The sequence below is a fragment of the Electrona antarctica genome, assembly GCF_951216825.1.
Source record: "Electrona antarctica genome assembly, chromosome: 11".
In the NCBI taxonomy this organism is placed as follows: domain Eukaryota; kingdom Metazoa; phylum Chordata; class Actinopteri; order Myctophiformes; family Myctophidae; genus Electrona; species Electrona antarctica.
Window position 1 is genome coordinate 24,973,584 of NC_136792.1, and position 25,061 is coordinate 24,998,644.

A 25,061-nucleotide genomic window follows, 5' to 3' on the forward strand; every position below is an offset into this window, starting at 1 on the left:
ACCGGTGGGCTCTGTTATTTATGTTCCCCATGGGGGGTTCATTGTATATCTATCTCCCTGCTCTTAATGTTTATGATGGTTAATCGTGCCGAGCAGGGAGTAAATGCAGCAGAGCCGAACGCCAAGATTAATATCATATGCACACTTGTATTCTCATTCTATAAAAAATATTGGTTAAATCTATTCCGTGAGTTGTCTGACTGAACTGCTGTCCGTCTACATTACTCAGTGTCACTCATATATTGCCGATGTCGGGCAGAAACCTCTTATCTTACTTGATATACTACAGCGTTTTTGATTGACTGAATACTTCATTAACAGTTTGCAAATAGTACGTGGTACTTGTTTCCATTGTGGTCCTGTGCGTCACACAAAAGCATAACAAATAGCAGATCTGCAAGCTCGAAATGCAGCGCAAAAGTGACTTGTTTTGAGCTTGTAGATTTGAGAATTCTTTAGTTTTTAGTTTTGTTTTTATCCTGAAAAGTAACAATTTTGGAGATATGAGGTTTCCCCCCGACAGAGATGACATTATACCCTGGTCTTTCTAAAGGTCTTTACTACAAATGGAACATTCAAGTAAAGAAATGTACAAAGTCCACTGATCCTAAAACCTTTTAGTTTCAAGGACCCTCAGGTTGATATGCATTAGGCCAGTGGTTCCCAAACTGTTTAGCCTGTGACCCAAAAGAGAAATTAGATGCGTTGTGAGCTTGTAGATTTGTTTTCTAATTTATGGAAATCTTAGATTCAAAAAATATATATATATATTCATGAAATCATTCAAAAAATCATTGAATTTGTTTATAATTCATGAAATAGTTTTGCTTTTTTGGGAATGTTTTTCGCTTTTACAAAAGAATAAATAATATTAATTAAAAACAAAATGTAGGGAACAAAAACATAAAGGGACCCATCAAACGGAGTCCACGACCCACAAATGGGTCCCGACCCAGTGTTTGTGAACCAGTGCATTAAGCCACGCAACCCCATGTGATACCATGCTTTATCTCTGGCATCCGGCAATCTACAATCAACCATCAATCCATGTGTACACTCAGCATTATGGACCCCTGGTGGTCCCCCGGACCACACATTGAGAACCAGTGACATACAGGTAGCTCCTACCTGGCTTACCTGGTTGCCATAGAGACGGCTCATCTCTAGGACGACCATCTGCAGAGAGACTAGACTAGACACACATGAGCTCACTGTGGGTGTGGGGGGAACTGAAACAAACACACACAAGCACGCACGCACACAGTCACACACAGTCACACACACACACACACACACACACACACACACACACACACACACACAGTCACGTACATACATGGTCTCTCTCGTGCGCACTGTATTTGCCTTTGTGTGTGACTGTGTGTGTGTGTGTGTGTGTGTGTGTGTGTGTGTGTGTGTGTGTGTGTGTGTGTGTGTGTGTGTGTGTGTGTGTGTGTGTGTGTGTGTGTGTGTGTGTGTGTGTGTGTGTGTGTGTGTGTGTGTGTGTGTGTGTGTGTGTGTGTGTGGCCAGCGGTGGCCGAATGGTTTGCGGAGCGGTCTTGTTATCGGAAGGTCGCCAGTTCAAATCCCCGGACCGGCACATTAAAATTACCACCGCTGAAGTGCCCTTGAGCAAGGCATTGAACCCCTACCATGAAATGTTCTATGAGCAGGGTCTGGCTGTAAACAAGCATATCGAGCTTAGTCCATTCACCCTGGGTAAACAAAGAACTTTGCTTTGCTTTGCTTTTTGTGTGTGTGTGTGTGTGTGTGTGTGTGTGTGTGTGTGTGTGTGTGTGCGTGTGTGTGTATGTGTGTGTGTGTGAGAAATAGAGAGAGAGAGAGAGAGAGAGAGAGAGTGTGTGAAGGTTGTAGTTGAATGTGCATTTACTTGAATATGAACTTCCGAATAATTTAATTTTCAAAACTATTAGTTCAGTCAGGACAACTCAAGAATGGATGTAATATATTACAAATGAGCAATATATTTATTATGGTTTGGCGATGAATTGGATCTGCTTTTAGGTACTGAGATCAAGCGCATCAGTCCCAACCATAGGGACTCCGAATCCCCCGTACCTAACAGCAGATCCAAAACGACAGGTGGTAGCTGGGGTGGAGGAGGGTGAGCAGCAAAGTTTAAGCAGGCAGCAGCGCAGCAGTATCAGTGTGTAGCAGCAAGTAAGCAAGCAGATTGAGCAGTGCAAACTTCCAGTTTAAATATAATAGCCAGTATGAAAATGGGATGAGTGTGTGATTGGATGAAGTGAATCATGTGAACGTGATGCTGAGGCGGCTCAATTAAAGGGCCGGCAGAAACTGCACTGAGTTTCCTGGTTTCTGAGTTTCCTGTCAGGCGCGATGCTCATGAAAATAAAACATTTAAAAAATACATATCGAAATGTTTCCAATAATATAAATGAATATAAATATAATATATAAATAAAATATGTATCATCATATATTGTAGTGTTTTAACTGTTTAATGTCATTTGAATATTTCTGTTAGTCCCTGGAGAGCACACGGAGGATGAGGCAGTTAGTTGAGGAGGTATGGACACACACACACACACACACACACACACACACACACACACACACACACACACACACACACACACACACACACACACACACACACACACAAATATAGAGAAAGAAACAAAAGTGGCATAGATAACAGAAATTATGTATTTCTGCATTTATGAAGTCACTCCATCTCACATCTAATATAGGTATGTTTACTGCATCATTTATTACAGTAATCAACAAAATAATATATCTACCAAGAAGCATATCTTTATCAAAATGTGCCAATGCTGTTCGACTTTAAATGAACGATCATCCCTATTGTAGGGGTGAACATTTGTAGAAAGTAAGCGATATTTGTAGATCGGCTAGACCGCTAGAGCAGTGGTTCTCAACCTTTTTAGGCCGTGGCCCCCCAAAATAATCATATTTGAACTGTAGACCCCCCCACCCTGACAAGCAGTTGCAATTGTAGGATTAATTTTGTCACGGTTCGAAACCAGAGAGCGTAGGACCCAAATGCAGGACAAAATAAGAGTACACAGGTGTAAAGTAAAACTAAACTGCAACTGAGAAACAGGAAAAATGCAAAATCACAGGAAAACACTAACTAAAAACCAAGAAAAATACAAAACATGTCACGGAATGTGACACAAAGATAATTGTGAAAATAGCAGATCTGCAAGCTCACAGCGCCTCATGTTGCGAGGCGTTGTAGATCAGCTATTTTTAGGTATTAAATAGGTCTTAAACATTCTTAAATTCACTGTCATAATGTGCATGGGGACCCCCCTGGCCCTGGGGTTCCTGTCATAATGTGCATGGGGACCCCCCTGGCCCTGGGGTTCCTGTCATAATGTGCATGGGGACCCCCCTGGCCCTGGGGTTCCGTCCCAGAGGTTGAGAACCCCTGGGCTAGAGTTTTGGTGTAGGGGGAAAAGGAGTGGACTCCATATAGAGCCCTGGGGGAGTATATAAGAGGCTTTAAGTGGTTTACAGTAAAACAAAGAAGAAGAAGGGGGAAAAAAAGACAGAGGTAACATCATCATCATTGACATTTAGCTTCCGGCCGTAATCTGTAGATTAGACTCCAGTGTTTCCATCGCAAATGTAATGATTGCTCATATAATGATGCAATGATGACTGCTCATATTTGCACTGCACCGCTTAACAAGCTTATAGAAAGGAAACAAAACAAAAAGGAAACACCCTGTCTATTTGAATTAATTAGGTCAGTGATGAGAAGCACCTTATTTTATTTTACTTTGTGAGGTGTTGAGCCTATAGATCTGCTACTTTCACTATTGTTGAAAATGTTTATAAGGTTAAAAAAATGGATTTCTATTTTTTTGTAGATATTTTTTTTGCCTGTAAATGATATGCCCCTGCAGTGTTAGCCAAAGTAAATCAGTCTAATGGCTTATTTTGTATGTGTGTGTGTGTGTGTGTGTGTGTGTGTGTGTGTGTGTGTGTGTGTGTGTGTGTGTGTGTGTGTGTGTGTGTGTGTGTGTGTATGTGTGTGTGTGCGTGTTGTCCTCCCCAGAGTAAAGATGCAGGGATCAGAGCGCTGGTCATGCTGGATGAACAAGGAGGTACTAATCTTTATGTCTCTCTCTTATCTGTTATCTGTCTGTTAACGTCACTTCCCAAGTTGTACACTAGTGTTGAGTTTTGTGTCTTCAGTCGGTAATTGTGTCACTTACTTTCGCAGGGAGGATTGTGTGCATATATTTTGCCTGTATTTAGGCCAGGTGCTGGACGTCAAGGGATCAAGGCAAACATCAAAGAGAAAGAAGGAACATCCACACACTTGTTTTTAGAGCTCCATAGTAGACTTACTTTATTTAATTGGCAAAACATCTGCAAAATTTCGACCCTTTAAATCACACCCTTGTGAAATGAGGGGTGCTCTTATCATACATTATCTCATTCCAGCCAATCAAAATCATTTGAATCCTCACCTTCGTCTTCAACACTCAGAGCTGGCCATTCATTGTCAATGGCATTCAATGTTTGTGTTAAGACAGAGTTAAGACAGAGATGGCAGAGTGGTTCTTGGGATTCTCACTGCAGTGGGGAGTATGACATATAAATACACAGCACATTATAAAGCATACAGGGAGTATTGCATAGCTTATTTAGAGTTTAGATCCCATAACCTGGGGGGGTGGTCAGCTGAATGTGTAAACCTGCATCCAGACAGTCGCGTCACAAAGACGCAAGCAAGATGCAGCTTAGAGCAGGAGTCACTTCCTGGTTTTTAAACAGCTGGTGGATGGAAAATGAAGCTTGCGCGCGGCTGCAACTTGCAGCGTGGGTGGTGCTTCCCAATAGCACCGCCCACGCTGCAAGTTGCAGCCGCGTGACATAAGGTTGCTGTCAATATATATCAAAACAAACTGAATAGATTGACCAAAACCCAATTCTTATTCTTATTAACTCTATAATTGCGGCTAGCTGTTAGCATAAACCCCAGTTCCCAGTGCCAGCATACGCGTTCACTTTAAAAGACGGAGTTTGCCCGCCCCCCCACACACACACACGCTACACACAGTCGCTACACATTGGAACAAGCACACACTGTTTACCTTTCATCAGAAGCTTTTACATGGCGGCAGCGTCGCGGTACAAAGGCACAAATTAAATCCGAAATGTGGATCCACCAAGGACAGCGATCCTGGAGTCCGACTTATGGAGGTTTGAAAATCCTCCCTTCCACTGCTTTGCGCTGTGATTATATTTGCAATCCCATAGTTGGAACGGTGGGGCGTTGCTATAGGAACCGGACCAATGTTAAAAGCTTCCGTAGGCCTCAACCATTATATAGACGAGGAGTATACGTTGAGGTACGTATACGGACCTGGGATATGACGCCACCTAGCGTCGACGTCCATATATATACGTACCTGGGAAAAAAGAGTTAATAAAAGTGAGGGAGCATTGGTCCCTTAATGTGCTCCCTCCACTACACCCCTGCAGTAAACAACACTTCCTCCTACAGAGCAGTTGGAGCGTATAGAGGAAGGCATGGACTCCATCAACCGGGACATGAGAGAAGCAGAGAAGAACCTGACAGACATGGCACGGTGCTGCGGCCTCACAGGCCTGTGTGCCTGGCCGCTCAGGAAGTACGTTCCGATCGGCTACGCTACCGACGCGTCACACGGCATTCCTTCATGTGGCCAAAACCCTCAACCGAGTCCATCACTATGTAGCTGTTGTTCAAGCTGTCGTTTCATCAAAGCAAAGTGATAGCCACGCCTATGTCTTGTGTTTTTTCTGATACAGTGGTTTTCATTTCAGGGACCACCTTGACTTTGAAAGCGTACAAATGGATGGACCCGTAAAGTTCCATTTGGTTCCATTTGTACACGCTAAAACCCCCTCAAGGAACCATGAGGTGTTCCTGGACCTCACTTTGAGAACCATTGTTCTAATGCATATGTTGTTGTTATTCCTCAGTTGTGGCGTTTGGAGTGTCCTGCGTTTCCGCTGTAGGCAGTCTGGGTTGTGGGCGGCTTGTTTATGAGTTGCTGGGATTTGGGCTGAAACAAGTTGCTGAATTGTTTTTCGTTTTTTTGTGTGTCGCTTCCTTCTCTTTTCTCGACCTCTCTCACCATCCCTTAAAATCCCCACAATCCATCTCTTTCTTACTTATCTCGCCTCACCTATCTCGCTCCTCTTTTCTTCCACTCCTCCCTTACCATTCTCTCTCCTCATGCTCTTTCCCTCCTGCCTCCCATTATTTATCTCTTCCCCCCTCTTCCCCATATCCCTCCCTCTCAAACATCCATCCGTCCCCTGCAACTTTTTTTACTCTTTTACTGTTCTGGTGCTGGTGGTCCATAGAGCAGCTGGAGCGAATAGAGGAGGGCCTGGATCAGATCAACAATGACATGAAGGAAGCAGAGAAAAACCTCACAGACCTGGGCAAATGCTGTGGGCTCTGCTCCTGTGATAAGTATGCAGGGTGTGTGTGTGTGTGTGTGTGTGTGTGTGTGTGTGTGTGTGTGTGTGTGTGTGTGTGTGTGTGTGTGTGTGTGTGTGTGTGTGTGTGTGTGTGTGTGTGTGTGTGTGTGTGTGTGTGTGTGTGTGTGTGTGTGTGTGTGTGTGTGTGTGTGTGTGTGTGTGTGTGTGTGTGTGTACGAGCTGTTGTTTAACCCCCTCCCAACCCCCTGCCTGCCTCCGTTGCTGCCACTATAATTTCTGGCTGGTAGCTTGCAGCTTTCTACAAAATGCAGATGAAACATACTGGTGGTTCTCAAGTCCGGTCGTGGGAACTCAATGAGCTGCTGTCTTTCATAGCAGGAACTATGAAGTTAGTTAACACCAGGTGAAATAAATGGTAGAATTGAAAAGCTTTTCTATGAGAATTTAAAATTAGCCATTGAATTGATTGATTGCCAACAAACTCTAGGCCTTTAGGAGGGCCATTATAATCCACCACTCCTGAATGAAGTGCCTGGTGCTGGGAGTCTGCAACGCACAGGTCCTGGGCCTGGTGAGAGCAGGAGTGGACCTGGTGAGACGTAGGAGGGTCCCGGACAGGAGTCAACCCACAGAGCCTAGTCCTTCCACGCGCCAGAATTTGGTTCTCCCAGTCCTGGCAGAGTAGTTCCGGAGCAACGGATTGTGTGGCCTTGCTCATTCCCTGATGGACTGATCGAGGGTAGCTACTGGGACGTAAATCGGGATTTGATCAACCCCGGCTGGGTCGCCTGAGTGAGGGGTATGATGTTGGTAGACCCGAAACCTGTTGACCTCAGTCACTGAGGATACGTCCCAGGTGCATCCATGCGATGTATTTTTTTTAGACAATGTTATTCACAGTATGTAGAATAGGTACATTTCAACAAAAGTACAGCCTGGTCAATACAAATCTGCTACCAGAAAAGGCACTAAGACTTGTTTATATCATGGTCCTCCATTTTAATTTAAAGACAAATATACAATTCATATAAGAAAAGTTAAAAACAAAAAAAATAACTTTAATGGCTATTTAGCCATAGCCTACCTACAGCCTGAGTTGATAACCACTGAAATAAATGAAATGGATTTAATACCTATGGATTAGAAATGTGACCAAATAGCCGACCAGAGATCTCTGCCTATACCGACACATCTAGTGACATCTAAACAGGGCTAGAACAGCAGCTAACAAACCTGCCTGTATGCTTTGAAAACCAACACTGCAGTCCCAGTAAAGGACAGCCCTAAAATATTTGCAGTGGTTCTGCAATTACATTTCAGAATGGTTTCCATCCAGTTCTAGGCCCTACGTTGAGTTTAGATGACACTACACATTTCGGTATGCGTAGATTGCTGATCATCTGGCTACGATACCAGACTACAGTGGCTAATGTATCTCCCTCACTCAATCTCTTCCTCCCTTAGGCCTTACTCACACGGTCGCAACAGATTGCTGTATGCTTGTTGTATACAAAGGGTGTGACACAGCTTGCCCCAATGCATTTCCAATGGGAGTCACATGGTTTGACACAACATTTGTGTTGTATGAGGGGGAGGGGCGCAGTCGAAACACAGCCGAAAGCCATACAACAGCTTGTAGTCCAAAATGTGGACTACAAACCATGTGACTTCCATTGGAAATGCATTGGGGCGTCCATGACACTCACAACATTCATACAACAAGCATGCATCAATGTTCTAAAGGTCTGAGTGAGGCCTTACGCCTCTCTCGCCTTTAGGCAGTAGTGTAAACGAAAGTAACTAGTACTGTACCTAAGTACAAGTTTTAGGTATTTTTACTTCTACTCCATCTCAGAGGCAAAAGGTTGTACTATTACACTACAATTATTTGAAAACTTATAGTTACTAGTTACTATGTAGTTTTTGATTATTATTACAAAACATACATTAACTTCAATGCTATACATACATCTACAAGCTCACAATTGTGTGCTCTCTCTCTCTCCCCTCCTCTGTCTCTCATCTCCACTCCTCTCTCTCTCTCTCTCTCTCGCTCTCTCTCGCTCTCTCTCTCTCTCGCTCTCTAACTTATACCCCTCCAGGCTAAAGGCCTTTGAGGAGAGCGGGGCATACAAGGCAGTGTGGGGCGGAGCCTCCAGCGATGGCGTGGTGTCCAATCAGCCGTCCTCCAACAGGGTCGTAGACGAGCGCGAGCAGATGATCATGAGTGGGCCTTACATAAAGAGGTGTGTGTTTGGGGACTTGAGGGCAGGGGGGTGGCTGAAAATTGAGCAGCACGAGAAAAGAGTCATGGTACAAAACTACTACTAAAGTACTACCTAATACTGAACCTAAAACTGAAGAACTACAATTCTCATGTACAGTACAAGACCACTCTCTAGGTTTCATAGCTGAGAGGATAGGCGTAGCGATGGTGCAGTGTACAGTGATGTAAATAGGGTGCGTTTTGCGTCCCAAAACGCACTTTATAGACGCAATACACCAACAACCTCTGCGCACTCTTTCGGTCACACACTGTTCTACGTGGAAGTCTAGCACTCTTTCGGTCAAACACTGCCCCCCCCCCCCCCCACGATGAGCCCTCGATCGTCTTAAACGTATTTCTTGGACCACTCTGGAATAATATTGATCGTTATACATATACAGGTCTGCTAGTACTAACCTTTTCATCTCAAATTGACCGGCCAAAATAAATCCACGACCGATTTTAGTGTGTTGCTCCGCTCGCTTCTCACTCCAACTTGCTTTGAGCTCGATGGATGCGCTTTCAACGCAAATATGAGTCAGCTGGTTAACGAGCCTCGTTGACCCTGACCCTGGTCCCTGACTTGACTTGACTTGGCAATCAACGGCACTATTAATGGCAGCTGTATAAACGTTTCTCTTTTGTCTCTTGTCTTGTGTGTATGTGTGTACTGTGTAGGGCTGCGCAGGCCATTCTTCCCTGTAGACAGGGACTCAAGTGACTTCTAAGTTCCACTTTTCCAAAGAAATTATTTTACATCCACAATGGCAAGCCTATTTGCATTTTGGCTAAGTACAATAATTGCAACTGCAAACAACTTTTGGTTGGTATATTAAGCTATGTTAAATCCACTGTTGCCCACTATTAGTATTTCTTACTGAGTTGTGCTTGCTAATACTACTAGCCTACATAAAAACATATACTGTATAGGCCTATTTGATATTTTTATATATATATACTCCCTTACGGAGCTATGTGTGTGTCTGGGTGTCTGGGTATGAGCACAAAAATACCATGGTTGTTTTTCACCATCTGTGCGCACACACAAACAACCGTTGGAACCGACCCGGCCCCCTGGGCGCATTCCTGGGGGTCTGGAACTCCCCCCCCCCCCCCCCCCCCCCACCCCCGCGAACCCCCTCACGGAGTTGCACCACTCACTTCACATAGGTGTGATTTTTTTTGGGACTCATAAGAATTTTTTGGGACTCATTCGAATGACCACCTGTGCATCCCGGGACCCATTACATTGAAAACCTATTTACATCACTGAGTGTACCTGATTGTTTCTTTTTTATTGATTTTTTTTTTAGGACAGGCGCTTTTCAACTCTTTGTTAAAGGGATTGATTGATTGATTGATTGAAATATTTATTAACAGTTTGCAGAATTACAGTACATTTCAAGCACAAGTACAAAGTATATTTCAAGCACAAACTCAATACAAAGGGATAGTTCACAATTTTTTTACTTAATTTGTATGAAATACTTGCCATTAATATAGTGGTTGCAACTGTATTAATTGATTGCCCAAGTCCCGTGGTGGGAATTCTGCTCTGGTCATTTTGTGGGGGGCACTGGGGCGCATTAAAATTAAATGAATCCACAAAACAAGCATCATTTGTATTGTTGACCTATTTCTAAAATATTAGCGCAACTTTCGTTCAACTTTGTTGCACTATATGGTAGAAATAGGTCAACAATACAAATGACGCTAGTTTTGTGAATTAATTTACTTTTAATGCGTGGCCCCCTGTGCCCCCCACAAAATGACCAGAACTACTTAATATTTCACCAAAACCAGAGCAGAACTCCCACCACGGGACTCTGGAAATCAATTAATACAGTTGCAACCACTATATTAATGGCAAATATTTCATACAGCTTAAGTTAAAAATTTCGGAACTATCCCTTATAATAGGCTAGTTTTCTGGCCATCTCTGGCCATTCTCACAAATGAAATGAATTTAATGAAATATTCCAGAGACACTTAGCTTTGACTAGGGCTTTCACTTATAGTTGCCTAGTTGACTAGTTGTGTTTAACTAGGCCTACCGTACCTATTATGTAAAAATGTTCCGCAAATGTTCCGCACATGCTCAGATGCCCTCATAGGCTGCACACAGAAGCCTGTGAACATAGACATTTCGTGCATAGATGTGCCACGCAATGGTAGGCCTCAGGCCTCAGGCCTGGTATGGTAGGCCTCAGGCCTCAGTTCTACCATTCTGAAATTTAATATAATTTAATTATATAATAATATTTGGACTGCTGGACAGCTGACAGTAGGCTCTCTGTACTAAATATATATATATATATATATATATATATATATATATATATATATATATTTCAGAATGGTAGACCTGAGGCCTGAGGCCTACCATACCAGGCCTGAGGCTTGAGGCCTACCATACCATATCTATGCACGAAATGTCTATGTTCACAGGCTTCTGTGTGCGGCCTATGAGGGCATCTGAGCATGCGCGGCACTACATGTCTTACACCATATGCGTTTGGGAAACCCAGCCAATAGGTGTACATTTAAAAACGGTGTACATTGGTAACTATAACTATAATCTAGCTGAACTTGAGGCCTACAAAAACGGGGGGGAAAAACAAGTCAACTAGCACCAACAAGGTCGACTAGTGGATTTACTAGTCGACTAGTTCAATAGTCGACTAGTTGCTTAAAGCCCTAGCTTTGACTAGACGATGATGTGTCATGTAACATTGGCAACATGGTTGTAAGCTAAACTAATTTTCTTGATGTAGTAATGTATTATTGGGAACATAACATAATCGGAGTTAGTAGGTTTGCCTGGTGGTGCAGGCAATTAGTGCAATAACCACAGCTTCCTTGTGAGTCACAAGGACTAGTTTGAATCCGACTTCCCATCTTGTCTCACATGTCTCCCTATTCCTAGCCCTGTTGACTTCCATTATAAAATGTACTTTAAATATTATTATTTATATATATATATATATATATATTATTATTGTAGCCCATTTCTGTCATATACTGGCAGTGTTTACAATACATTTGGTTATTGGTCAGCAGTTTGCGAGATTAGCTCTGGACACACAGACCACCTTATAGACGGCTGGACTCCTGCAGAGACACACCACATTCACAATTTGTGATGTTCTGTCATTCAGAAATGATACATGTCGTAATGTAATAATAGGTGTGGTCAGCATTCAGAGGGAACTTCCTCCAATAAACACATCTTGTGACTTGACTTAATGTGTGTGTGTGTGTGTGTGTGCGCGTGCGTGCGTGCGCGCACACGCACGTGTGTCTGACAACAAATTGAATTAGATCTAGGGAAGGCAGTGTAGGAGTTTAATGTGTGTGTGTGCGCGTGTGTGTGTACGCACGCACGCACGCATTTGTTTGCTCTCATTTAGAACAAACTGACATACAATTCTGTCATCTGTTAATCGAGCAGCTGCTCAAACAGAGCATATTGGCAAACCACACACACAATAGCAATAGAAAATCTACATAAATCATAGCCTATTTGTACCATACAGCTGTCAGCCCTGCATGCTCTTTTCAGTGACTGTGTGTGTGTGTGTGTGCATGCACGCGCGCATGTTGCAATAACTATATCATTATCATCTCTCCTCCTTCCTCTATTCCTCACCTCCACTTAAATGCCTCTTTATCTTTTTCTCCCCACTGCTTCTATCCTTCTCATGATGCCCTCCCATTACATTTTCACAACGCGGTTCAAACTCCTCCTTATCTCCCTCTCGCTCTCTGCCTCCCATCAACTCCCTGCACCCTCCATCTCTTCTTCTCACCCCCCCAACCCCCGCCCATTCCCTCCTCTGCCTACACCACCCTGTCTCTCCTCTCCCCCCTCCCCCTCAGGGTGACCGACGACGCCCGAGAGGACGAGATGGAGGAGAACCTCCAGCACGTGGGCAGCATCCTGGGCAACCTGAAGTGCATGGCCCTGGACATGGGCAACGAGATCCAAGTGCAGATCCCACAGATAGATCGCATCCATGGCAAGGTAGGCAGTGGCACCGGCCGCCAGCGCTTTGATGACGGCATTCTTGCGATAATTGCGATACACAGAAAGGTGTAGGGTGTGTGGAGTCAAATGTACGACATTTTTGGAGTAGCTGAGAGTTTTCATTCCAACCAAAGACTGCACCAATTGGTTTGACTACTAAACACACTTTGAGCCAGAGGATTAGCTAATCATAGTGGCCGGTTGTAACTCTTATAGGTCACACACACATCACTTGGAACTTTTCAAAGATTGTAAGGTTTCTTTTCTCTCTTTTTTTTGCAGGCTGAACTCAACGTGTCCCGAATCAACGCAGCCAACCAGAAAGCCAATAGCCTCATTAAGTGATAGAGTCCTTCTCCGTTTACACACTATACAGCTGTTACTGTTTTCTTGACTGTGTTCTAGAAATAAGCATGTACCTGTATGCTGTGCTAATGTGTGCGAGTACCACGGGGCACGGGCCTCTGCCTTATTTAAGAGCGGGAATACTCCTTAAAATACTTTGTCACAAAAAGGTCCATGTGTCATAATATGGTTTCTAGTGGCAGTTAAAAAATAGTTATTTTCACTTTTCATTCTTACTCTCCCCAATGTAAACACTACATGGCCCATTGTCCCCTAGTGCTCAAAATGTTCAGAAAGACATTTAACACACGCGCTGGGTCCCTCTGCTGGCCGACAGAGGTATTGCCCAATGGAGAAATACGTATTTGTAATTAGAGGAAGGCCTCGGGCGACACCAAGCGGTCACACATGTCCTCTTCACTCGTCCCCTCTCTTCCATTTCTCGACGTTGATGCAAAATGGAGGTGAGGTGACGTTGAATGTATTTTTCACCGTGATTGCGCACACAGCAGGGAAAGGTCTACAGGCAAGAGGTGTGATCACCTCTGTGAAATAGTTTTCATAGCAAAATGTTGAAGATGAAAAGCACTTTATTTGTGATTTTATATATTTACTTACAGTCAAATCACCTGACAATAGCCTATAATAATTTCCCTAGCTATTAGTGTATTTGTTTTGGGGCCTTCTTAATAACAGGTTATACGCATTGTGCTGAAGAAGTGATAGAATGGTAAGATTGTAGATCTAATTCTTGATGATGCTGGCAAATCTGTGATAATCATTAGCCATAATTAATAATCAATTAGTAACATTTGAGGATATTGTCAATGGCAGGCCTTGCGAGATTGATTAAAGGCCCCAAACTGAGTGTAATTGGTATTTGTTAAATTGTTAATGTGTTGTGTTGAAATAAAATACCATCCCTGAAGTGTGAGTTCTCGTGATATTAATTTATGTATACAAAATACTTGAAGGGGGGGGGGCATGGGGGTCTAACTCTGAGTCTGAGGGGGTACAACCGTACAAATGGCACCAAATAGACCCCAAAAAGGGTCAGTTGGTGTAATTTGTACTCCTAATCATATTAGCATAATTGCGTCCCAAAATTCGTGAACTTGGGGGACTTGGGAGATGGCGTGTGTGTGTACATTGTAATGAGGCCATCTGGGAGGTGGGGGGCGTTGCAGACCCAGCATTCAGGGAAAATGTTACGCGTTTCTGTACGTGGTGGTGGAGGATGGAAGGAGAAAAAAAACGCGCGTCTGCGCATTTCGCTCTTCTCGTCACTCCGAACTTTCGGGAGAGAGAGCTGCGGAAGAGAAGGAGGAGGGGAGAGAGACAAAACCCAACGTCATTAATACTGGTAAATTTTGCACCCAACATCCAACACAACCTTCGTTTTAAAGTTAACTATCGTGTTATGTGTGCCGTCGACGCGTCAACAGTAGCTCGCGCGGGGGGTGAGAGAAATTACGAAATGCGTGTATCGCGAAAAATAAAAATGGAAGCTTAGCCGACATTTCGTGGTTCTGTCTCGCGCATTTTAGCACACGAGCTATGCATTTAATATCGCAAGCAACCGAACGACACACCGATCGACCTACGGTACCGAAACAATACAACCCGCGGTGTATTTATAAACGGCCAAACGGGGCGTCCGTTATCGTTATGCGTAAAAGGTTTTTTTTCCCCGTCCGTTTACGAAGCGAAGAAGAAAAAAAAGACCCGACATGGCGGAATCCGTTCGTGGGCTGCTCCTCCCGTTCTGTTGTGTGTGTGTGTGTGTGCGCGCGGGGAGGAGGAGGTATGAGGAGGAGGCTCAGGCACCGGACCGGACTGGGGTTGGAGAAGGAGGAGGGAGGTGCAGGCAGCACAGCGCTGCTGTGAACAAAGAAATACCGGAAGTTCACGCTCGCTCACCGCCGCACGATCAGTGTTGCCATATATTGTGAGGGAAATACGCAACCAGGTTTGGTTGATTGAAATTGGTATGAAATGAAATGAAATGATTACTATATTTACCCAGGGTATCTGGGCTAAGCTCAAGAACTTGTTTCCAGCCAGGCCCTGCTCATAGAACACATTTCATCGTAGTGGTTCATTGCCTTGTTCAAGGGCACTTCAGCGGTGATAATTTTAACGTGTCGGACCGCTGATTCGAACTGGCGACCTTCCGGTATCACAGTACATTCACAGTACAATAGGTACAGTACATTTCAGAACGAAAGTCGACAAAACTGCTACTTTAAAGGCGAAACCATCAAGGTCCTACATTTTCAATTCATAATAACATTTAAAGACTTACAAATATGTACACTTCTATGAAAAACGGGAAATCATTATGAAGAAAGTTAAACAGTGAAAAACATGAAGACCTATACAGGGTGGGGGGGACCCAGATTCTCTTTATTTTTTATTTTTTACAGGTGCCAGTTTCGAATTGCAGCCACTAGGTTTAGAATTGCATGTGTAGGTGCTCTTTGAGAGTGGTTTGAAGGAGACAAGGGATTCACATTTCTTAATGGCTGTTGATACGTCTAGGGAAAACAAGCCTGAAAGAAGCGATGTACCACATGAGCACTTATCGGTATCGGCTATATTTGAAAATAGCAAGTCTGTGACACGTGAGCTTGTAGATCTGCTATTTAAAAAATATATATGGTATATTTGGAATATTTGAAACATTCCAACACAAATCTGGTACAGGGCTCCCTGGTACAAAAAACTGCAGCCGGTAACTCGCTTATAATAAGCCGACATGGCAACACTGTGCACGAGGCCGGTGATCCCATAGCCCGGAGGGACGGTCGCGCTCTGGTTGGTTGGTTGTTAAGGACATCTGAGCTTGTAGATTAGGTTATTTTTGCGACGCGCGACACCGTCGTACGGTGGGGCATGAACACAGAACACCTTTTTTCAGGAATTGTTACAATGCAATATTGTCTTTGATGAATTGAACATAGTGGACCCTCTTGTAAACAAGTGTAATGCTTAATTGGGTCGTCCACTCACAGTTAACAGTCTTTGTATTGAGTTTGTGCTTGAAATGTACTGTAATTCTGCAAACTGTTAATACATATTTCAATCAATCAAAAAAAGTCTGGTATTCTGAAAATACCATTTTATAGATAATGTTATCTATTCAAGTAGACATGACTTGATTTCTACTATAAAAAAAGACTGCCCCTGCTGTCATTGTAGTTGCTGTACATAGGTTATTATTATTACTACAGTTGGGATCATTTTGTCTTCATTTGCCTGACAGCCAGATAGCCAATCACAGTGCGACCCTCCGGTCTCAGGGATGAAGACACTTGGTCTCACCAGAGCCATAGCGTAAGACAGAGTTACGACAACTCTGTTCACTTCATGGGGCCAGGGCTACATAGACTTCTATTGGTTTGTGCCTATAAAAGGGACAACCGGAAGTTTATGGAATGCATTGGAGTCTATGGGCTCGAGTACATGAACAACGTGACCGGGCTGTTTTCTGCCCCTTCAATGTTGCAACTCTGTCTATACTCTAAGGCTCTGGGTCTCACATACTGCTCAGGCTCTATCATTAATATACAGTTTTAGTGTTTGTGACTTGGCAAGATGTTTTTTGCCTTCATTATGTGTTTTTTTTCTTTATTTTTGTGTTATCACTACCACACACTCCCCCACTAAAGTAAACACACAGTAGTTAACGTCATCCTCAAATAACAATATCTTGCATATGGTGCAATTTAGTGGTCAACGGTCAATAGGTCTTAGATGCCTTGCACTATTCACAGGAGCCACAAGCTTATAATGCATCCCACTGTGATCTTGTAGATCTGCTATCATTGCCATTTGTGGTACCGTATATTAATATTAGTGCTTAACAGTGGCTTAACTGCATCTCTTCAATAGGCTTTAACTCCCTCTCCTCCTGTTTTCTCTCATTTTCACCCACGTCCTCCCTCCTTGTTTCATCCCCTTGTCCTTTCTCCTTTCATCCCCTCGTCCTCTCTCCTTTTGTCTGTCTCTCTGTTCTATATTTTCCTCACTAGCTTCTCCTCCGTTTGTATTTTCTCCCGCTGGCTCTCAGCAGGCCTCGAGGGTCCAGCGAAAGACCGGAAGCGGATTTTCTCTGGACTGGCTCCGGGTTGGATATTTAACCATTTTGGACCCTGACACTGGATTGGCCTAGACGTGGACAGGCGGAGGAAGAGGAAGGAAGGAGGAAATGGACATGTCTGTGTCTGGCGTGTGGCGGGAAGATGACGACGAGCCGTACAGGTTGGGGGGTGGGAAGAGTTCGGGAGGAGCGATAAGGTCCAAACCTCGGTTTACTTTCACGGAAGTCAAACTCCTTCTGGACGAGGTGAAACGGAACCGATACATCCTTCTCAGTGAGTATCAGGGAAGTGTGTGTGTGTGTGTGTGTGTGTGTGTGTGTGTGTGTGTGTGTGTGTGTGTGTGTGTGTGTGTGTGTGTGTGTGTGTGTGTGTGTGTGTGTGTGTGTGTGTGTGTGTGTGTGTGTGTGTGCGTGCGAGATGTGAGATCCGTTGCTATAAAGTAGTAGTGTCATTTTACGGTTCTCAGCAGTGGTTCTCAATTCTCTCTGTGCGTTGCTTTCGTGACTTGTAGACTGTCTACCTTTTTATATATATATATATATATATATGGAGAGGAAATGAAGGGAGGTGAGATAACGTTTTCTCCCAAATCGGAAGTCAGCAGTGACTGAGATTTTGCGATCACATCACGTGACTTCCTTTTTCATCGTACACATGGTGACTCCTAGTTAGCGAAGAGCGCCATCTAGCTAAACTAAAAACATACAACACACTTCAAAACATGTGATTGGCAGTGTGGGCTTTGGGGAAAAAATCACGTCAATACACTGGCAGTAATTTTCTTTATTGTGTTTGATTTTAACCGCGTCTCACAAAGATTTGTCCGACAACTGGGTCCCGACCCACTGTTTGGGAACCAGTGCTCTAAAGTGCAGGTTGTATTTACTAGTTCATAAATACAGAAGACGACTAATGGTCTTTCCTCTCTGTATTCCCTGCTCCCTCCACATCTGTTAATAATTTCTTCCAATCTTCTAACCGCGTTTCTCTTCTCCCTCACTCTTCGTTTCTCTCCTTCTGTCTTGCCCTTTTCCTCACCGCCGTTTCCTTACTGGCCTCTATTGGTTCCTCCCTCACCCCTCCTCTTCTCTAATGGTCTGAGCAGAGAGGTTCAACAACGGCGTTTCAGCAGATGCCAAGAAACAGACATGGGCTGAGATAACGGAGCTGATCAACGACCTGGGAGAGAACCACAGAGAGGTTACTAACACTATACTTGATAAGTAACAGCAGTCACTCTTATATTGCAATATCCTGCTGGAAAAGAGAAGCTTAGTGATTTACGAGACCCTCAAGAGGAAAATTGTATATAGATTATAGTAAGATTAAGATTAGGTTAACTTTGAACTTTGTTATTAATAATGGTAGCAGTCAGAGAAGTTGCTCGAAAAAAAGTTATGGCCATTTTAGTATACCACACCATAGACATATAGGCCTATAAGGCAACATTTTCCAAATTTCATCATGCTTTAAGTAGCATGTGAGTGACATGTCAAACTTGGGGGTTTTCATGATTCTGAATCCATTCCAAGCATTTGTTTTGCACGAAAAACACTCCTTGGGCTAAAAACGGCCTCAGCCGTCATCACAGATGTGATGAGGTCAGCACATTTGGGCACATTTGGGCGAGTGGCTATGGCACATGTTTTTGTGTGTAAATCTAATGCTTGGAATGGATCCAGAATCATGAAAACCCCCTACATGTCGCATGCTACTTAAAGCATAATGAAATTGGGAAAATGTTGCCTTTATAGGTAGTCTATGGTGTGGTATACAAAAATCATAGCCGTGTGAAGTGAGAGAGTAGCGACACGCTTTGATCTCGCCGCAAAGCGGGTGCCTATGGGCTATAGTTCCAAACATTGCTCCTATGGCTGGAACTATCCCATTGAGATAGAATGAGCACTTCCGCATTCCATTGTTACAATGGGAGTCAACGCTAGTGTCGCCACTCTTTTACTAGATTACTCTGGATTAGGTGATGTAAAACAAACGGTGCCAACACAAACATTAAACGCCATTAACAATACAGAGACAATATGACGTAATGAGGCACATTATGACGTACATTTTCCCTTCATTGTCAATGGTGTTTACAAAACAAACATTGAACTAAAGACAAACATTAAACTTATATATGAGGGGCTAGCGCCCCTCAAAAATGTCCATAACATTATTTCGCGGTGTTTCCGGCAGAGCAGGCCTCTCATTCTGTGGACCCTAATGACCCTAGCCCCCCGGCTATTAAGGTGTGCATCTATTTTTCCACCTCCCAGGTTCGTCAGATCATGAAGAAATGGGCGGATCTGAAGTGTGACGGGAAGCGGCGCATCGCCGCCCTCAGGGGCACCAACAGCACTACGCTGAAGAAGAAAACCCTGGGCCCTGTAGAGAGGATGGTTCACAAGATCCTGCTCATGGCCCCTGGATCAGGTAGAGCAGTGATTCTCAACCTTCTTAATGTCAGACAGGGATCCCCAGTGTGATGTGCATTAGGCCACGGACCCCCATTTAATGTGATTTATTTTATGATTTTTATTTCTGGGACACCCCGATCTACACTGTGAAATCCTTTGTGTTAATTTAACTCTCAGAGTTACAGACCTGTAAAACTCCAATTGGACCCCTGGTGGTCCCTGGACCCGACGTTGAGAAACGATGAGATAAAGCGGGACTCCACATTGCGATAACCTCAGCAACGATATGGACGTGCCTGAGAGGTCGGCACAGATGGCACGTCACATGCCCATATATGGAGATACCCGTGGGTGTGTGCCCAGATTATGCCCATATATGGAGATCCCTGACATCAGCACGAATCGACTGTTAGGCAACGGTTGTATGCCCATATATTATGGAGATCCCTAATGACAGTGCAAAATCCACGTTGTGGAAGTGCCTGGATTATGCCCAAATATGGACATGCCTGATGTCAATACTAACATCATAGCTAACTGACTGCTGCGTCGAGACGCCTGAACACGCTGCTCAATGCCTTTCATTTGCGACGTGGGGAAAGCTGATAACGCCACGTGAACCCATAATTTGTCTCAAATTCAGGGAACCATCCTCTCTACAGGGCCCGGGATCTTCTTCCTCAGCATAGTTTGGTTTCTAGGTCACTTAGCTCGGCCATCTAAATGCAGTTCCAAGTATGAACACTGCCACAGCAATCCCCATAAGTACACACATTGGAATTACACAGGTGCGTAATTCAATAAAACAAACGGTTGAGGAATGGCAGCTTTAGACTGTAATGTTCACACGGGTGAAGGCGTAAATAATGCTGATCACGCAGCATTTATCTAGGCCTGAAAGGGAAGTTTGACCGTGTATTTTTATCCACTGATTGGACAGATAATAACAGTGATCTGGAGTGGGACGATGATGACGAAATGGATTTAAAAAAGTGGCAGTTGGCGAAGGGCGTCCCCCCTCCCCCCACTCCAGCCTTCAGCTACCTGAGCACAGTGGACAACAACAATCCCCTCACCCTACCGGGAGGCAACTCCTTCGACGCCACCTCCTTTGATGTATCGCCCCTCTCCACGCCCGAGAAAGAACCCAGTGGTAAAGATGATTGTTTTGGTCTGGGTATTGCACAATCGGATAGGAAACATCCTCAGAATGTTCGCAGAGTGCAGATTCCGCTTCGATTTAGTGCTGTGACGTCACATAGACACAAGAAAAAACATGAGCAAATTGACACTGTAGGATCATCTATACGGAACATATCTCACCAATATTTGTCAAGCTAACTACTCAACCCAAACCTCTAGTAAATTGTCATATTGCTTTAAAGCTTTGAACATGAAATAACAATGTGCTTTTATGGTTTTAAACAGACTTTCAAAGTTTATTTCAGGCATCAATTGTATTCTGACAGGCACTTCCAAGATCCTACTTGACATGAACGCACCATTAATTAAGGTAGAGCTGACTTTTCTTTTCCCCTCTCTCCAGGGGATCCTTTCCATGCCTCGTCTGACGTAGAGTTCGACCCGATTGAAGATGGTAAGAGTTTTGCGAAAAACAAGTCAGCGTTTCCTTTCATTTGACCATATACTGTTTCCCTAAGAAAGTTTATTAGTGGACGGCTGGTGCAAGAATGGTCTCATGTTTGTGTGTGTGTGTGTGTGTGTGTGTGTGCCGTGTATTCGTTTTTTCTTTTCATTTTCTGATGAATTGTGTGGAATTGAAAAAAGGAAAAGCTGCATATTATCAGAAAATGAACATTTGAACAGAAAACAAAAGTTATGACAAATTTGAATGCAAATACAACATGATATAGGGCGATGTTCAAAAACATTGCCCCATATCATGCCCATAAAAAACAATATACATTATTGAATGTATATGTACATTCAGTGTATTCTGTACACATTACATGGTGTGTAATTAATAAATCTACATTCGTGTCTCCGCTCTGGCAGATTTTGATGCAGACGATAAGGAAATGGACTCCCTATTCACGCGCCTCGGGCCCGGAGGCCCGTCGTCCTCCGCCTCCCTCCCGCCCCTCGACCCCCTCCTCTCCTCTGGCGAGGCGCTGCTGAAGTTCAAGCCGACCCGCCACACCTACTCCAGAAGCCTGCCCAACCCGGCCCCCAGACCTCCCCTCGGACCTCCTCTCTCCTCTGCCTCCCCTTTCCTCCCGCCGGCCTCCGACTCCCCCTTGTCCTCCCTCCCCATGCCCATGTTGGCGGGGAGGGAGGACGCTCCTCCTCGTCCCACCTCCTCGTCCGCCACCAATGGCACCACCTTCCATCCCGCCGCTGGCGGCGCCTCCTTGTCTTCCTCCGTATTTCCTCCGACCCCCTCTTCCTCCTCCGCGGCCTTCCCCCCTCCGCCACCTCCTCACTCTTACTCCCAGCCACCCCCGCACCTCTCGCACGCCCCCTCCTACTCCTCCTCAGCCCCTCCGCGGCCCCAGCTCTCCCAGCTGGCGGCCCAGAGCCTGCAGCAGCAGCACGCCAGCCGCATGCTGCTGTCCTCAGTGTCCCACTCTCTGGAGGGCCTGGCCCAGTCCGTGCAGCTGCTGGTGGAGAGCCAGCAGGAGTTCGTGCAAGAGTCGCTGCACATGCAGCGCGAGACGGTGGACATCCTGAAGGACTTCGCCGGCACGGTGCTCGCCATGCTCGGGGACAAAACCAGCGGTGGCGGCAGCGCTGGCGTTGATGGAAGTGGCACTGGACAGCGTCCGTGAGCGACTACAGTCGACGCGGTTCCGAGAAGGAGGGGAGGTCGGATTAGACGAGAGCGCTTGACAGCACCCTTCCATGCAGTCGGAACGATGGAGAGATTTGGCCGTTGAAAGTTGGACGGATGACGAGATTTAGGGGTTTACCACTTGAGCCCTAGCGTCCCTATTCTGGGGAGAACGTGCGGCGCAAATGGCCGATCTACAAGCTCACATTGAGCTGGTAGATGGGCTGTTTTTGGCAAAGATATTTGGTGTGTAGATGGAACAAAGGGAGGGTTTAAGTGGTTTAAGCACAACCACGATATTGGAGCGAGGGATACGGGTGGTAGGGTGAAAGGTCATGGGTGGTGGGCTAAGGGTGTAAGAGCAGCAGGTGAGGCCATGCTGGGGTGCAGATCGATGCACACACACGCCTGAGGAAATGCTACATTTCTCTTGCACGTCTCTTTTCATTTTGTATTTCGTTTTTTAAACGACAATATACGTAGGAGTCCACAGTCGGGAGAACACACAGTTAATCCTGAGTGTTAATTTATCTCTGAGAATGTGCAAATGGACCTGCTAAATGTTACGGTGCAAGGCCTTTATTTGCTTAGAATATGGAATTAAATTATTACTGACACTATGGTTCAAAGCAGCCGTCAGAATACTGCTGTTTTTTTGTTTGTTTTTTAACTACTGTTTTAAAGGACACTGAAAACATTTCTATAGTTTATTAATGGTGGCACTGTGGCAGTTGTACATAGATTCTACCCTAATGGAAATGAAATGCCCACACGTTGAATGGTTCTTCAGATATATGCAAATACGAGTGTGCTTTTGTGTTGCTAGACGCACTCTTACAGGTGACTTATGCTAGGGATATTAACTGTGTGGTCAGAGAGAGAGAGCTTTTAAACATATTTAAAGGAACTAACAACTCTAACAATAAGACAGCTCTGTATCAGGGGTACAGACAAATGGCCACCCACCTGGCGAGACATAGCTATTAAATGTCAACTCTAGTAGAGAGGATGTTCTTTTCATTTGAGTACGAGTGTGATAATCGGTGTTGGAGAAGTTACTTTCAAAATTTAATGTGTTACTTCAATTCAAAGAATTGAGACGAGATTACTTTCTGTGCCAAAAGTAACAAAAAAATATTGTTACTTTCACCCTTAAATGGGGTGCAAGAGGACTAGACAAAATACATTGAATAGACGAGAATGCCACAAAGAAGTTCTTGTTATTAAAATATTTTAGCAGCCTAAATTAGAATTTCATGATTAAACACATTAAACTCAGAAGTTGCAGAATGCAGTGTTCTGAGACTATGTGCAGGGTGCCATATTTTTTGAAAGATTGAATAAAAGTCATAGTTAATGATATACAAACTGCATTGTCACTGGTGTGCATGAGTCCATTAGGAAATGAATACCAACACCAACAATGTATATTTACCATCACAGGTGAATGCGTGTACGCAACCACACAAACAGAATATCACTGAAAACGACACAGGGTGAATTTGGAACTGAACTGAGCCCACTAAATACATGTCCATGAGTTTTACTTTGAGTTAATGAACCACTTAATCTTAAGCCATAACAACACCAAAGGGTCACCATGCAACTCCTTGGGTCCAAACTATTGCAAGGAGTTAACGCTAAAACCGTCTTGACCCTTTGGTGTGGTTTGGGCCATTGAATTCCATGCGTTGAATCACTAGGGTCAACGTGCAACAAGACATCACACCGCAGGGACAATGCTAAAACCGTCTTGACCCTTTGGTGTGGTTAGGGCTTTAATGTCACATGAAGAAAGTGGCTTTTTGAGAACACATAACATAATATATATTTTAGTTCGTCAAGAGTAGTAGGGCCAAAATCAATGAAGTGGAAATGTGTTCATTAATGCAGTGGAGGAGGAAACCATTTTAAGTGTGCTTGTTTTTAAGTGTTAATTTAATCTGTTAAAAAACATTCTCTTTGATTGGGAAGGTCCGGTTTCTGTAACTGCCACTTACTTGGTCAGGTAATCAACATGTCCTATTCTAGAAACCAAATCTGTTTGTTGGTGAAAGTGAATATGTGATACATAGCAGAGGTTGGGGTTCATTTCTAGTGTTTTTTCCACAGGTCCTTGACTGTGTTTGAGAGGGTCCCCAGCCAAATGTCACTATAATTCAATTCACTGGGAAGTGAATACAATATTTAAAAACGATGTACGAGTTAATGGCTTCTAATGTCAAATCATCCTGAAAAACATCTGGACAAAATATTTTAATGTGTGACATCTTTACCAGGGGTTGCCTTCCTTCCATGTGCAAATGCCCGTGAAACTACTAAAGATACACAACCAAATACGTACCTGAAATTAGCACGTTTTGTTGCGTTCAGCCCACCGTGTTACACTGCAAAAAAGAGAACTAGAGCTGTTTTCTTTGCTTCATTACCTGCCATTGGTGTCTACCGAACTGCTTTTACCCTACCTGCTGTAACACTAGGCTGTGTGATCTTTCCTACAACCAAAATAAAAATAACTATGTAAAAAGTTGTGGTTATGTGTTATCGCTGCATTGTGGTCGTATTCAGTGATCACGTGGTGATTAAGTATATTCACTTGTATTTGTATTTTTGGAGACAAATATTGTACTATTGACTCCACTACATTTCTATT

General features: G+C 44.0%; 2 protein-coding genes across 3 annotated transcripts in view; both read left to right on the forward strand.

Moving 5' to 3' along the window:
- The window catches only part of LOC306932459 (synaptosomal-associated protein 25-like), a 19,738-nt gene extending 5,811 nt beyond the window's left edge, over positions 1-13,927 (forward strand). Inside the window, exons 3-8 of the mRNA XM_079514285.1 lie at positions 2,510-2,551; positions 4,073-4,121; positions 5,531-5,657; positions 8,562-8,705; positions 12,605-12,749; positions 13,035-13,927. Coding sequence (XP_079370411.1) covers positions 2,510-2,551; positions 4,073-4,121; positions 5,531-5,657; positions 8,562-8,705; positions 12,605-12,749; positions 13,035-13,097 — 570 coding nt within the window. The 3' untranslated portion in view covers positions 13,098-13,927. The remainder of the gene's footprint in view (positions 1-2,509; positions 2,552-4,072; positions 4,122-5,530; positions 5,658-8,561; positions 8,706-12,604; positions 12,750-13,034) is intronic.
- A 410-nt stretch (positions 13,928-14,337) lies between these two features.
- On the forward strand, positions 14,338-23,052 carry LOC306932565 (uncharacterized protein). 2 transcript variants are annotated; one of them, XM_079514406.1, is made up of 7 exons: positions 14,338-14,460; positions 17,132-17,473; positions 18,306-18,400; positions 19,477-19,633; positions 20,558-20,770; positions 21,164-21,214; positions 21,634-23,052. In XM_079514406.1, exons 2-7 carry the CDS (start codon positions 17,308-17,310, stop codon positions 22,404-22,406), a joined length of 1,455 nt encoding a protein of 484 aa, XP_079370532.1. In that variant the 5' UTR covers positions 14,338-14,460; positions 17,132-17,307; the 3' UTR covers positions 22,407-23,052. The 2 variants fall into 2 exon arrangements, with proteins under 2 accessions (XP_079370532.1, XP_079370533.1); XM_079514407.1 differs by having other exon boundaries at positions 21,194-21,214.
- The last annotated feature ends 2,009 nt before the right edge of the window (positions 23,053-25,061 follow it).

Excerpts from the sequence above, each read along its gene's own strand:
- LOC306932565 (XM_079514406.1), top strand. The coding sequence starts at position 17,308 with ATGGACATGTCTGTGTCTGGCGTGTGGCGGGAAGATGACGACGAGCCG. Across the intron at positions 17,474-18,305 it reads GAACCGATACATCCTTCTCA|AGAGGTTCAACAACGGCGTT; the intron begins GTGAGTATCAGG and ends TGGTCTGAGCAG. Across the intron at positions 19,634-20,557 it reads GCTCATGGCCCCTGGATCAG|ATAATAACAGTGATCTGGAG; the intron begins GTAGAGCAGTGA and ends CTGATTGGACAG.